Source organism: Zea mays, chromosome 5 (assembly GCF_902167145.1).
Source record: "Zea mays cultivar B73 chromosome 5, Zm-B73-REFERENCE-NAM-5.0, whole genome shotgun sequence".
NCBI lineage: Eukaryota > Viridiplantae > Streptophyta > Magnoliopsida > Poales > Poaceae > Zea > Zea mays.
Window position 1 is genome coordinate 22,642,674 of NC_050100.1, and position 14,807 is coordinate 22,657,480.

The window sequence follows — 14,807 nt, forward strand, 5'->3', positions numbered from 1 at the left end:
TTGCTATTTGTTGGGGTGAAGTTGGGCTCTTGCTTAGGTTTTAATTATTGTTGATTTTTAGAAAAGCCTAATTTACTCCCTATTGGGCATCGTGATCCTTTCATCATTAATTACCAAAACATCATTAAAGGACCTAGATAATTCACAACAACCCCAATATAGGTGAAGCACTATTGAGACACATGGATTAATGCGTTGCGTTGTTGACACACGGATGACACTATGCATGCACGCGGGAGGGTGATTAGCGAATAAGCATGTCTCCGAATAGCTATGCATATATGACCGTGCAAAATATTATTTTGTATTATAAACTATACGATTACACATAGTTACATAATAAATTTTGAGATAAGAAGTGAAGTAGTAAGAGGTAAGATAGGAAAGCCACGAGAAATAGCCTAAATTGGAGAGCACTTCGTTCTCCTTTTGTACCGGTACCCAAAAGCAAAGAAAGAGTAAATTTCCATATTTCTGTGTTTTTATTATACATTGTGCTTTTGTGTGTGCACGAAAAAAAGTGAGGGAGGTCAAATATATTCTTTTTTCTAGTTGAAAACCGGAAAACAACCACTTCTAAAGCTCTCTTTAGCAAATCGTATATATGGTCTTACAATACATTATTTTTACATGATAAACTATACTGTTTATAAAATAAGTTTAAAATAAAAGGTACAATAAAAGATATGATGAATAAGTTGATGAAGATGATCTAACCCACCTTCGTCAGTCTCACGAAGGTCACAGAATGCTAAGGACTTGGGCTGTGAAATGGCAAGCAGCATAGAAAGGAGCTCCATGCTTCGGCCCATTTTCGAGAAACCTATGAGGTTAGGTTACCACTGGCTTGGGAAAAAAGCAGGAAAACCCTCGGAGAACCTGGTTCTCGGTCGAGAGGTTTCTACAGCCTTCCGTGGCCGCGGTGCAGTGCCGCTCGATCTCACACCCGCTCGACGTGGTGGCCCGCCGTTCAGTCACCATTCGTCCGCTGCAGCCACGACCCCATAAAAGCCCACCAGGCCATCACAAGTCAGAGCCACTTTCGCAAGCCCCCTTCCGACCTTGCCCCTGCGGTCTCCCGAGTCCCGAAGCATCCCCTTCCAAAACCCTCGCCGCGCCGCAGCCACCCTTGCTTCCGCACGCTATCGCCCGGGACCAGCCATCTATGGCGGCGTCCCTGCTCCTCCGCGCCGTGCGCCGAAGGGAGCTTGCGTCCCCTCTCGGATCCGTAAGGCCCCTCATCTGCTTCATCTCCGTGATTCCCTTTCATTCATACTCAACTAGCAGTTTCGTCGCTTGTAATATAGTGTTACAGTGTTGATCCGGACGAGGAATTGTTAATGGGGAAGAGTGATTCTAGATTAGATAGGATCCCACGTTCTCTTTGATTTGGCTCGGACGAGGATAGATTAGTGCTTCTAGATTCGAAGCACTAGAGGGTATTAACTGATTAGTTCAGTTCTGGGAAGTTACTGGATTACTGCTGTGGTAGAATGTCTTACTTGGACATGGTGTTATGACTCAGATTGTCGGTTGCTTCCCTGTGCAGGGATTTATTAGCATTACTAGTGGTGTTATCTCAAATTTTCAATACTGGTGTGGAGTTAACCATGAATAAATTGTAGTTGTGCTATGGCCTCTCAGGTACTCAGGTTTTTGTTTCCAGTGGATGTATTCAGTTCTATTTGATTTATTGAGGGCCTGTTGCTAATAGGTGGATAGGTGGTTGGGTAGTAAGTTGAAGGTGCATATGAACTATTAGTACCTATTAGCAACTCCAAACCAGCTCATGGAACTAATAGTTAGCAGCCCCTTAGTTAATAATTGAGAGAATTATTTCCTTGGCCCTAAAAAAATGTTCGGGTTACTTTCTTAACCCTTTATTTTTGAACTTACCCATTTGGTCTGAAAGCTATTTTTAGTTACTTAGGGCCCCTTTGGCACGGCTCTTTGGACGGCTCTAGCTCAGGTTTATTGTGAAGCCCTACCAAACAGTAAAAAAACGGGTTCTCGTCGAGAGCCCTCCAAGAGCTGGAGCTGTCTTCTTGTTGGGAGCCCGAGCACCCAAACCAAAAACGTGCCTTCTGCCAGCTCCAACATTTTCCTACTACATCATTCGAATTTCGAAAGAAACACAAGAGAAACAGTTTTGCCAAACGAATTGCAAAATGGCTCCGGCTCCTCCAGAGAAGCCAAGGAGCCAGAGCCCTGCCAAAGGGGGCCTTATATAAAAGACACTTATATGACCCTTCCATTAGTTTTGGAGCTTAAATGTGTTAAGTCCAGGGTGAATTGACGATTTTGCCCCTAGGTGGAAACTGAATTAGTGCAGAGTTCTGTTTGTCTATGTTTAGCTTTGAGAAATATTTTTAAACCATGTGAAATATTCCTCAAAATTGAGCATAGACGAACTAGGCTCTGTTTCATTTTTCACTCAGGGTCAAAATCGTCAATTCACCCTTGACTTAACACCGTTTAGTCCCAAAACTAGTGGAAGGGCCACATAAGTAACTAAAGATACCTTTTGGGTCAAATAACATAAGAAAGTTCAAAACTAGAAGGGCCAAAAAAGTAGCTGTTTTTTTTGGGCCATGGACATAATTCTCTTTTAATAATTAGCAGGTCTGTTTGTATTCACTAATACTAATTTTAGCTGCTAATTTTTAGTGCTAATGGATCCAAACAAGCCCAGGAAAAGCTAACTTTTGCTGCTAATTTTTAGTGTTAGTTGGTCTACCTATAGGGCTCAAAATAAGATGCCAGTTTTTTTTTTCTCTGGAGATGAGAAGACAGGAAAAAGCAGGTATCCTGTCATAACATCTCCAGAAACAGCTGGTATCTTGACAATTATCATGTACTCCCTCCGTTGTTTTTTATTTGTCGCAGTTTAGTTCAAAAATGAACTAGTGAGCGACAAATATTCGAGAACGGAGGTAGTACAATGCATCCACTGTGAAGAGTGTTATCTGGGAATCCAGACAGATCTGATTATTTTTGCAGATTCTCAAAATCTTTATCTACTATCTATTCTAGATTCTAAATTCAGATTCTCAAAATCTCTATCTACCATCTAGATTCTTATAATCCCTCTAGGATTCAACAGGGCCTAAGTCAAATGTACTTGTTTCAGCTGGGTGCCAGCATACAGTCAACATGTGTTGCCAACGTTTGCTCAAAATGGGGAAGTTTTGCAAGACCTTTCAGGTAATAATTATCTCCTGCTTTAGTTCTTAATATTTTCTGATTTTGGTAATGCTAATTTGCATGGTAACTTCTTTCAGTGCAAAAGCTGCTGGAAATGAGGTTATTGGGATTGATTTGGGGACAACTAACTCATGTGTTTCGGTTATGGAGGGAAAGGTGAGCTTACTCCTAGGGATTTTCGCCCTTCATGACCTTGTCTATCATATTGGTTTTGTTGCTAAATTATGTAATTATATTAAATGACCGCAGAACCCAAAAGTTATTGAGAATGCTGAAGGTGCGAGAACAACACCATCTGTTGTCGCATTTACTCAGAAGGGTGAAAGACTTGTTGGAACTCCAGCCAAGCGCCAGGCAGTAACCAACCCCCAGAATACTTTCTTTGGAACAAAGAGGTTAATTGGGCGACGCTTCGATGATCCACAGACACAGAAAGAGATGAAGATGGTGCCATACACAATCGTGAAGGCTCCAAATGGTGATGCTTGGGTTCAAACAACAGATGGCAAGCAGTACTCACCAAGTCAGGTCGGTGCATTTGTGCTGACCAAGATGAAGGAGACAGCTGAATCTTACCTTGGCAAGTCTATCTCAAAGGCAGTGATTACTGTTCCAGCTTATTTCAATGATGCTCAGCGTCAGGCCACAAAGGATGCAGGCCGCATTGCTGGCCTTGATGTTGAAAGGATCATCAATGAACCTACAGCAGCCGCTCTGTCTTATGGAATGAACAACAAGGAAGGCTTGATAGCGGTATTTGATCTTGGAGGAGGAACTTTTGATATCTCTATTCTGGAGATCTCAAATGGAGTTTTTGAGGTATCTCTCCATAACCTTCAAGTGAACTCATTGTGGAAACGTTTTCTGAATCACTCTTTTTTCATTGTGGAAACATCTTCTGAATTACACACTGTTTTGATTTGATTCTATGTATTGCTACTCAGGTCAAAGCAACAAATGGTGATACTTTCTTGGGTGGTGAAGATTTTGATAATACACTATTGGAGTTCTTGGTGAGTGATTTCAAGAGAACTGAGGGCATAGATCTGTCGAAAGATAGATTGGCCCTGCAAAGGCTTCGTGAAGCTGCTGAGAAGGCAAAGGTTGAACTTTCGTCGACTTCTCAGACAGAAATCAATCTGCCATTCATAACAGCTGATGCTTCAGGGGCAAAACATTTGAACATCACACTGACAAGGTCAAAATTTGAATCTCTTGTACACAATCTGATTGAGAGAACTAGAGATCCATGCAAGAACTGTTTGAAGGATGCCGGAATATCTACTAAAGAGGTGGATGAAGTACTTCTTGTTGGTGGAATGACTAGGGTTCCAAAGGTGCAGGAGGTAGTCTCTGAAATCTTTGGGAAGAACCCAAGCAAAGGAGTCAATCCAGATGAAGCTGTGGCCATGGGTGCTGCACTTCAGGGTGGCATTCTCCGTGGAGATGTTAAGGAGCTTCTTCTTCTTGATGTTACTCCCCTGTCACTAGGTATTGAGACGCTCGGTGGTATCTTCACCAGATTGATCAACAGAAACACTACAATCCCCACAAAGAAAAGTCAGGTGAGTTGCCCCTTTTTTGTGAGCATGCAGTTTCATCTTGTTTGAGGTTCCCTAATCTACTACAACTATAAAGCACCAAAATAGGCGTGCATCGCCTGAGCGCCCCTCGCCCGCGTGCCCAGCCACCAGGCCTCTCGCGGAAATAACAAAAAATGGAGGTGCGGCCTAGGGGATTGGAACCCGAGTCATTGCACCCGTGGCCTCGTGCTGTAACCATGAGACACACATTTGCTTGTGTTGTATAAAGAAGCAATATTATAAATATGTAATACTGTTAATTGGAAAATAAAAATATAATCATGTTTTAATAAATATATCTCATTTAAACAAGGTATACCTATATGATATATAGAAACCGTAGCAATGTACGGGCAACTAATTAGTCCAACTTGTATTAGTGTATTTTGTCTTGACACTTCACATCTGTTATTTTTGTATGGTCACGAAGTTGCAATGCTATGTTCTGTTTGGCCTCTCATTCTGTGTTGAGTTTCTGATACGGCTTCATGTGAAAAGCTGCATCTTAACTTATGTTAAATGCTTTATGATCTTTCTTGCTAATCATGCAATTCTATTATTTGTGGTTGTTTCCCTACAAGGTCCAATGTATTCAGATGTTTTTTTTCCCTTTTTTACTTTGATCTGACTCATGTAGCACTAGCGGGTTTCCCCTTATTTGTGTGGCGTTACTTCGATCTGATGTTGGGCTTCAATTTTGCAGGTGTTCTCAACTGCTGCTGACAACCAGACCCAGGTAGGTATCCGGGTGTTGCAAGGTGAGCGTGAAATGGCTACAGACAACAAGCTCCTTGGTGAATTTGACCTCGTGGGCATTCCACCTGCCCCAAGAGGCTTGCCTCAGATTGAGGTTACATTCGACATCGATGCCAATGGAATCGTGACTGTCTCAGCCAAAGATAAGGCTACCGGGAAGGAGCAGAACATCACCATACGATCCTCGGGTGGGCTGTCGGAGGCTGACATCCAGAAGATGGTGCAAGAAGCTGAGCTGCATGCCCAGAAGGACCAGGAGCGGAAAGCCCTCATTGACATCAGGAACAATGCCGACACCACCATCTACAGCATCGAGAAGAGTCTTGGAGAGTACAGGGACAAGATCCCGGCAGAGGTTGCATCTGAGATCGAGGCTGCCATCGCTGACCTCCGCCAGGAGATGGCCTCGGATGACATCGAGAAGATCAAGGCCAAGCTTGAGGCTGCCAACAAGGCTGTCTCGAAGATTGGACAGCACATGTCTGGTGGTGGCTCTGGCGGCTCGCAGTCAGGATCTGGACCTCAGGGTGGCGGCGACCAGGCGCCGGAGGCAGAGTATGAGGAGGTTAAGAAGTGAGGCTGCGGGAGTTCAAGGGAATTGTAGCGGCTTGTTTAGAAGTAGCTCGTTTTTTTTGGGAACGCAGATAGTCAGATGTCTCAGATGAGGTGTAACCTGTGTTGCAATAATCTATGAACTTACCCCTCTTGTTTTCTCCTGCAGTGAAACAGGTCACACGACATTGTCATGGCTTTTATTGCATATGAAGCCTTGTTCTGCCCGATGTACTCGCACAGCGAAAACCATCGGCGAGTTCTGTTAATGAGTTGAAGTATATTTGTTCCTGTGTTTTGACTATTGGTGATATTAAGGGTGGCAACAACTGTGACTTTGGCAATGTTCTGAGAACGCTAGGTCAGATCAAAGAGATTGTATGGTACTTTTGTGAAGAGCCGTCTCTTATATTTTTTAAGTATTTTTTTAGTTAGCTTCACAGAGACACCATCAGATTCTGTTCTGTATACCACCGAGCAGTCTAACACATAGAGAAGATATAGATAGAGTGTTAGACTGTCTCCAGTAGCATCCCTTAAATTCCATTCTATCCTCTATTTCTACAGTGTTAACAAAATACATAAAATACCATATTTATTCACTCTTTTGCATATAATTTGAACATGACGTAATTAACTAATGCAAAAATGACACTTGGACAATTTTGTGAACTTATATTAATTAGGAAATCAATTATCCAGTATTATTGTATATATATTAATTCATGTTGGTTAACTCTAAAAATAATCTTTGGTTCGTTTGCTAAAAATAAATTTGCAATTACATGTAAAAATGTCATTTTTGTGTACTTAAATCAATTTCTGGTGTTCAGTTTACACCATGGTCTATGGGTCCCACAACCATCACGTGCACAAGAGGGAAAGTGGAGAGAGGAAGACGCGAGACTGGCTATATAGCGTGTGCACAGTGATGCGTCAGGAGTAGCATGTGAAGGTACCGTCCGCTATTTTCCAGGAAGTTTTACAATTTATCGCTGAACACTGTAGAAGAGACTGAGTTCGCTAGATTTAGAGTACATAACGATATAGAGTTTATTGCTGGAGAGTCTTAGATCCTGTTTATTTCAAATTATAATCTCTCCAGATTATATAATCCAGCGCAAATAATCTAACAGTTAAACAAATACATAGATTATGAGTTCAGATTATATAATCTAAACTCCAGATTGTGATAATCACATAATCTCCTCAAGACTAGCTTATTTGAGATTATTTTGGCAAAAGACCCACTACCCATGGTAATGTAAATAGAAATTACAATATATGTCATCCTTCTTTTCTCACCTCAAATAAACAATAAGGGTTGTCGGGGACCATAATTAGGGGTACCCTCAAGACGCCTAATTCTCAGCTGGTAACCCCCATCAGCATAAAGCTGCAGAGGCCTGATGGGTGCGATTAAGTTAGGGATCAGTCCATACGAGTGACTCGATCACGCCTCGCCCGAGCCTAGCCTCGGGCAAGGGCAGCCGACCCCGAGGGATTTCCGTCTCGCCCGAGGCCCCCCTTTAACGGCGGACACATCTCCGGCTCGCCCGAGGCCTTGCCTTCGCTAAGAAGCAACCCTGACTAAATCGCCGCGCCGACCGACCGAGTCGCAGGAGCATTTAACGCAAAGGTAGCCTGACACCTTTATCCTGACGCGCGCCCCCCGGCAGAGCCGAAGTGACCGCCGTCACTTCGCCGCTCCACTGACCGGTCTGACAGAAGGACAGCGCCGCCTGCGCCACTCCGACTGCAGTGCCACTTGACAGAGTGAGACTAACAGGCAGTCAGGCCCTGCCAAAGGCGCCATAGGAAACTCCGCTCCGCCCGACCCAGGGCTCGGACTCGGGCTAGGCCCCGGAAGACGGCGAACTCCGCTCCGCCCGACCCAGGGCTCGGACTCGGGCTAAGCCCCGGAAGACGGCGAACTCCGCTCCGCCCGACCCCAGGGCTCGGACTCCGCCCTGGCCTCTGCCGAACGACCTCCGCCTCGCCCGACCCAGGGGCTCGGGCTCGGCCATGGAAGACAGACTCGACCTCGGCTTCGGAGGAACCTCCACGTCGCCCGACCTAGGGCACAGGCCCGCCACGTCAACAGGAAGCGCCATCATCACCCTACCCCGAGCCGACTCGAGCCGCAGAGAACAAGACCGGTGTCCCATCTGGCTAGCTCCGCCAGATAGGCAATGATGGCGCCCCGCAAGCCCTGTGACGACGGCGGCTCTCAGCTCCCTTACGGAAGCAGGGGGACGTCAGCAAGGACTCAACCGCTCCGACAGCTGTCCCTCCGCCAGGCTCCGTTGCTCCTCCGACAGCCACGACATCACACCAGCAGGGTGCCAAGATCTCTCCGGCTGCCACATTGGCATGTACTTAGGGCGCTAGCTCTCCCCCCGCTAGACACGTAGCACTCTGCTACATCCCCATTGTACACCTGGATCCTCTCCTTACGCCTATAAAAGGAAGGACCAGGGCCTTCTTAGAGAAGGTTGGCCGCGCGGGGACGAGGACGGGACAGGCGCTCTCTTGGGGCCGCTCGCTTCCCTCACCCGCGTGGACGCTTGTAACCCCCTACTGCAAGCGCACCCGACCTGGGCGCGGGACGAACTCGAAGGCCGCGGGATTTCCACCTCTCTCACGCCCGTCTCCGGCCACCTCGCTTTCCCCCCTTCGCGCTCGCCCACGCGCTCGACCCATCTGGGCTGGGGCACGCGACACACTCACTCGTCGGCTTAGGGACCCCCCCGGTCTCGAGACGCCGACAGTTGGCGCGCCAGGTAGGGGCCTGCTGCGTGCTGACGAACAACTTCCCGTCAAGCTCTAGATGGGCAGCCTCCAGCAACCTCTCCGGCCCGGGACGGTGCTCCGTTTCGGGAGTCTTGAGTTCATGTCCTTCGATGGTAGCTACGACATGATACTCCATCCACCGCCGCGCGACAACGACAATGGCGGCCGACAACCCGCCCGCCGGCGGCGGAATCGACGACATCTTCCCCGCGTGGTGGAAGAACAACATTCGAGCTCGCCCCGTCCTCTCCCCCGCCAACGGAGGAGGAGGCGGGGCAACCAAGGCCAAGCGGGAGGCCGCGCTTCGTCGGCTATCGAGCGAATCGACGTCCCCAGCGCCCCAACGGGGGGCGCGTCGGGCGTCGACCTCGCGTTTGAGACGAAGGCGAGCGCCGTCCCCCCGCGACACACCAATCCCGAGCAAGTGGACGACGCCAGCGCGCTCGCGGAGGGCTTGCAGGACGTCGCCCTCGTACCTAAGACGACGGTGCAGTCAGTCCCCGATGTGACTATGTCGCTCCTCGTCGACCAAAAGGTACTGACTGATTCCCATCCTACGTCATTTCGACTCGGCCTCAACCCGCCTAGCGACCTCGCTTTGGCGGGCGCTCTCGTTGAGGCGAGTGCAACCCCTCTGGGGTTTCGTATGCGGTCGCCTTGGGACCGATTGACGGACGTCTCGACCTACGGGCCCTCTGGGTCCGAGGAAGATGACGATCCCAGCATCTGTTGGGATTTCTCTGGATTTGGCAACCCCAGTGCCATGCGGGACTTTATGACCGCATGTGACTACTGCCTCTCCGACTGTTCCGACGGAAGCCGCAGCCTTGACGACGAGGACTGCGGCCCAAGCCGCGAATATTTCCACGTCGAGCTAGGGGATCCCTCCGAAGGCAACCATCTCGGCATGCCGGAGGACGGTGATCTCCCTGGGCCGGTGCCTCGCGCTGACATCCCGCGGGAGCTAGCTGTGGTCCCCGTTCCGGCGGGGGGTCACGACCCACAGCTCGAGCAAGTCCGCGGGGCGCAGGCCAGGCTCGACGAGGGAGCAGGAGCGCTTGAGTCGATCCGCCGGGACGTCGGGCAGGTATGGGCGGGCCAACCCCCGGCCGAAGAAATACGACACCTGCCCCAGGGTTTCCAGCACCGCGTCGCCAACGACGTCAGGGTCAGGCTGCCACCCGCATCCAGTGGGGTCGGTCAGAACCTGGCAGCCGCAGCGATGCTCCTCCGCGCGATGCCGGAGCCATCAACCACCGAGGGTCGGCGAATCCAGGGAGAGCTCAAGAATCTCCTGGAAGGCGCTGCGGTCCGACGAGCCGAGAGCCCTGCCTCCCGAAGGCAGGGATACCCCTCGGAACCTCATGCCGCGACTTCCCAATTCATGCGGGAAGCCTCGGTCTACACCGGGCGTACGCGCAACACCGCGCCTGCGGCCCCGGGCCACCTCGGCAACGAGCACCATCGACGCGACCGTCGGGCCCACCTCGACGAAAGGGTGCGCCGAGGCTACCACCCCAGGCGTGGGGGACGCTACGACAGCGGGGAGGATCGGAGTCCCTCGCCCGAACCACCCGGTCCGCAGGCCTTCAGTCGGGCCATCCGACGGGCGCCGTTCCCGACCCGGTTCCGACCCCCGACTACTATCACAAAGTACTCGGGGGAAACGAGACCAGAACTGTGGCTCGCAGACTACCGCCTGGCCTGCCAACTGGGTGGAACGGACGACGACAACCTCATCATCCGCAACCTCCCCCTGTTCCTCTCCGACACTGCTCGCGCCTGGTTGGAGCACCTGCCTCCGGGGCAGATCTCCAACTGGGATGACTTGGTCCAAGCCTTCGCCGGCAATTGCCAGGGCACGTACGTGCGCCCCGGGAATTCCTGGGACCTCCGAAGCTGCCGGCAACAACCGGGAGAGTCTCTTCGGGACTACATCCGACGATTCTCGAAGCAGCGCACCGAGCTGCCCAACATCACCGACTCGGATGTCATCGGCGCGTTCCTTGCCGGCACCACCTGCCGCGACCTGGTGAGTAAGTTGGGTCGCAAGAGCCCCACCAGGGCGAGCGAGCTGATGGACATCGCCACCAAGTTCGCCTCTGGCCAGGAGGCGGTCGAGGCTATCTTCCGAAAGGACGAGCAGCCCCAGGGCCGCCCATCGGAAGAGGCTCCTAAGGCGTCTACTCCGTGCGGCGCCAAGAAGAAAGGCAAGAAGAAGTCGCAAGCGAAACGCGACGCCGCCGACGCAGACCTTGTCGCCGCCGCCGAGTACAAGAACCCTCGGAAGCCCCCCGGAGGTGCTAACCTCTTCGACAAGATGCTCAAGGAGCCGTGCCCCTATCATCAGGGGCCCGTCAAGCACACCCTCGAGGAGTGCGTCATGCTTCGGCGCCACTTCCACAGGGCCGGGCCACCCGCAGAAGGTGGCAGGGCCCGCGACGACGACAAAAAGGAAGATCACCAAGCAGGAGAGTTCCTCGAGGTCCGTGACTGCTTCATGATCTACGGTGGGCATGCGGCGAATGCCTCGGCTCGGCATCGCAAGCAAGAGCGCCGGGAGGTCTGCTCGGTGAAGGTGGCGGCGCCAGTCTACCTAGACTGGTCCGACAAGCCCATCACCTTCGACCAAGCTGACCACCCCGACCACGTGCCGAGCCCGGGGAAATACCCGCTCGTCGTCGACCCCATCGTCGGCGACGTCAGGCTCACCAAGGTCCTGATGGACGGGGGCAACTGCCTCAACATCATCTACGCCGAGACCCTCAGGCTCCTGCGCGTCGATCTGTCCTCCGTCCGAGCAGGCGCTGCGCCCTTCCACGGGATCATTCCTGGGAAGCGCGTCCAGCCCCTCGGACGACTCGACCTTCCCGTCTGCTTCGGAACGCCCTCCAACTTCCGAAGGGAGACTTTGACGTTCGAGGTGGTCGGGTTCCGAGGAACCTACCACGCGGTGGTGGGGAGGCCATGCTACGCGAAGTTCATGGCCGTCTCCAACTACACCTACCTGAAGCTCAAGATGCCGGGCCCCAACGGGGTCATCACCGTCGGCCCCACGTACAAACACGCGTTCGAATGCGACGTGGAGTGCGTGGAGTACGCCGAGGCCCTCGCCGAGTCCGAGGCCCTCATCGCCGACCTGGAGAACCTCTCCAAAGAGGTGCCAGACGTGAAGCGTCATGCCGGCAACTTCGAGCCAACGGAGACGGTTAAGGCCGTCCCTCTCGACCCCAGTGGTGACACCTCCAAGCAGATCCGGATCGGTTCCGGGCTCGACCCCAAATAGGAAGCAGTGCTCGTCGACTTTCTCCGCGCAAACGCCGACGTCTTTGTGTGGAGTCCCTCGGACATGCCCGGCATACCGAGGGATGTCGCCGAGCACTCGCTGGATATTCGGGCTGGAGCCCGACCCGTCAGGCAGCCTCTGCGCCGATTCGACGAGGAGAAGCACAGGGTGATAGGCGAGGAGATCCACAAGCTAATGGCAGCAGGGTTCATCAAAGAGGTATTCCATCCCGAATGGCTTGCCAACCCTGTGCTTGTGAGAAAGAAAGGGGGGAAATGGCGGATGTGTGTAGACTACACTGGTCTCAACAAAGCATGTTCGAAGGTTCCCTACCCTCTGCCTCGCATAGATCAAATCGTGGATTCCACTGCTGGGTGCGAAACCCTGTCCTTCCTCGATGCCTACTCAGGGTATCACCAAATCCGGATGAAAGAGTCCGACCAGCTCGCGACTTCTTTCATCACGCCCTTCGGCATGTACTGCTATGTCACCATGCCGTTCGGTTTGAGGAATGCGGGCGCGACGTACCAGCGGTGCATGAACCATGTGTTCGGCGAACACATCGGTCGCACAGTCGAGGCCTACGTCGATGACATCGTAGTCAAGACAAGGAAGGCTTCCGACCTCCTCTCCGACCTTGAAGTGACATTCCGATGTCTCAAAGCGAAAGGCGTCAAGCTCAATCCCGAGAAGTGTGTCTTCGGGGTGCCCCGGGGCATGCTCTTGGGGTTCATCGTCTCCGAGCGAGGCATCGAAGCTAACCCGGAGAAGATCGCAGCTATCACCAGCATGGGGCCCATCAAGGACTTAAAAGGCGTACAGAGGGTCATGGGATGTCTCGCGGCCCTGAGCCGCTTCATCTCACGCCTCGGCGAAAGAGGTCTGCCTCTGTACCGCCTCTTAAGGAAGGCCGAGTGTTTCGCTTGGACCCCTGAGGCCGAGGAAGCTCTCGGGAACCTGAAGGCGCTCCTTACAAAGGCGCCTATCTTGGTGCCCCCAGCTGATGGAGAAGCCCTCTTGGTCTACGTCGCCGCGACCACTCAGGTGGTTAGCGCCGCGATTGTGGTCGAGAGGCAAGAAGAGGGGCATGCATTGCCCGTTCAGAGGCCAGTTTACTTCGTCAGTGAGGTACTGTCCGAAACCAAGATCCGCTACCCACAAGTTCAGAAGCTGCTGTATGCAGTGATCCTGACGAGGCGAAAGTTGCGACATTACTTCGAGTCTCATCCGATAACTGTGGTGTCATCCTTCCCCCTGGGGGAGATCATCCAGTGCCGAGAGGCCTCGGGTAGGATCGCAAAGTGGGCGGTGGAAATCATGGGCGAGACAATCTCGTTCGCCCCTCGGAAGGCCATCAAGTCCCAGGTATTGGCGGACTTCGTAGCCGAATGGGTCGACACCCAGCTGCCGACGGCTCCGATCCAACCGGAGCTCTGGACCATGTTTTTCGACGGGTCGCTGATGAAGACGGGAGCCGGCACGAGCCTGCTCTTCATCTCGCCCCTCGGGAAACACCTACGCTACGTGCTACGCCTCCATTTCCCGGTGTCCAACAATGTGGCAGAGTACGAGGCTCTGGTCAACGGGTTGCGGATCGCCATCGAGCTAGGGGTCAGACGCCTCGACGCCCGCGGTGACTCACAGCTCGTCATCGACCAAGTCATGAAGAACTCCCACTGCCGCGACCCGAAGATGGAGGCCTACTGCGATGAGGTTCGGCGCCTGGAAGACAAGTTCTACGGGCTCGAGCTTAACCACATCGCTCGGCGCTACAACGAGACTGCGGACGAGCTGGCAAAAATAGCCTCGGGGCGAACGACGGTTCCCCGGACGTCTTCTCCCAGGATCTGCATCAGCCCTCCGTCAAGATCAACGACACGGCCGAGCCCGAGGCACCCTCGGTCCAGCCCGAGGTACCCTCGGCTCAGCCCGAGGCGTCCTCGGTTCAGCCCGAGGTACCCCCGGCCCCCGAGGGCGAGGCACTGCACGTCGAGGAGGAGCAGAACGGGGCCACGCATGATCGAAATTGGCAGACCTCGTACCTGCAATATCTCCGCCAAGGAGAGCTACCCCTCGACCAAGCCGAGGCTCGGCGGGTAGCGCGACGCGCCAAGTCGTTCGTCTTGCTGGGCGACGAGGAGGAGCTCTACCACCGCAGCCCCTCGGGCATCCTCCAGTGATGCATCTCCATCGCCGAAGGTCAGGAACTCCTGCAAGAAATACACTCGGGGGCTTGCGGCCATCATGCAGCGCCTCGAGCCCTTGTCGGGAATGCTTTCCGGCAAGGCTTCTACTGGCCAACGGCGGTGGCTGACGCCACTAGAATTTTCCGCACCTGCGAAGGGTGCCAATTCTATGCGAAGCAGACCCACTTGCCCGCTCAGGCTCTGCAGACGATACCCATCACCTGGCCTTTTGCTGTGTGGGGTCTGGACCTCGTCGGTCCCTTGCAGAAGGCGCCCGGGGGCTACACGCACCTGCTGGTCGCCATCGACAAATTCTCCAAGTGGATCGAGGTCCGACCCCTGAACAGCATCAGGTCCGAGCAGGCGGTGGCGTTCTTCACCAACATCATCCATCGCTTCGGGGTCCCAAACTCCATCATCACCGACAACGGTACCCAGTTCACCAGC

At 52.5% G+C, this 14,807-nt stretch overlaps 1 protein-coding gene across 2 annotated transcripts; it reads left to right on the forward strand.

Moving 5' to 3' along the window:
- Positions 1-1,022: 1,022 nt before the first annotated feature.
- On the forward strand, positions 1,023-6,439 carry LOC100285374 (heat shock 70 kDa protein). 2 transcript variants are annotated; one of them, XM_008645595.4, is made up of 6 exons: positions 1,023-1,228; positions 3,104-3,204; positions 3,282-3,360; positions 3,454-4,023; positions 4,149-4,769; positions 5,491-6,439. In XM_008645595.4, exons 1-6 carry the CDS (start codon positions 1,166-1,168, stop codon positions 6,118-6,120), a joined length of 2,064 nt encoding a protein of 687 aa, XP_008643817.1. In that variant the 5' UTR covers positions 1,023-1,165; the 3' UTR covers positions 6,121-6,439. The 2 variants fall into 2 exon arrangements, with proteins under 2 accessions (XP_008643817.1, NP_001151739.2); NM_001158267.2 differs by having other exon boundaries at positions 1,058-1,228; positions 3,131-3,204; positions 5,491-6,398.
- Positions 6,440-14,807: the final 8,368 nt, after the last annotated feature.

Bases quoted from the DNA above. Each gene is read 5' to 3' on its own strand.
- LOC100285374 (XM_008645595.4), top strand. From the start codon at position 1,166: ATGGCGGCGTCCCTGCTCCTCCGCGCCGTGCGCCGAAGGGAGCTTGCG. The intron at 1,229-3,103 runs GTAAGGCCCCTC...AGGATTCAACAG, and splicing joins TTGCGTCCCCTCTCGGATCC to GGCCTAAGTCAAATGTACTT. The intron at 4,024-4,148 runs GTATCTCTCCAT...ATTGCTACTCAG, and splicing joins TCTCAAATGGAGTTTTTGAG to GTCAAAGCAACAAATGGTGA.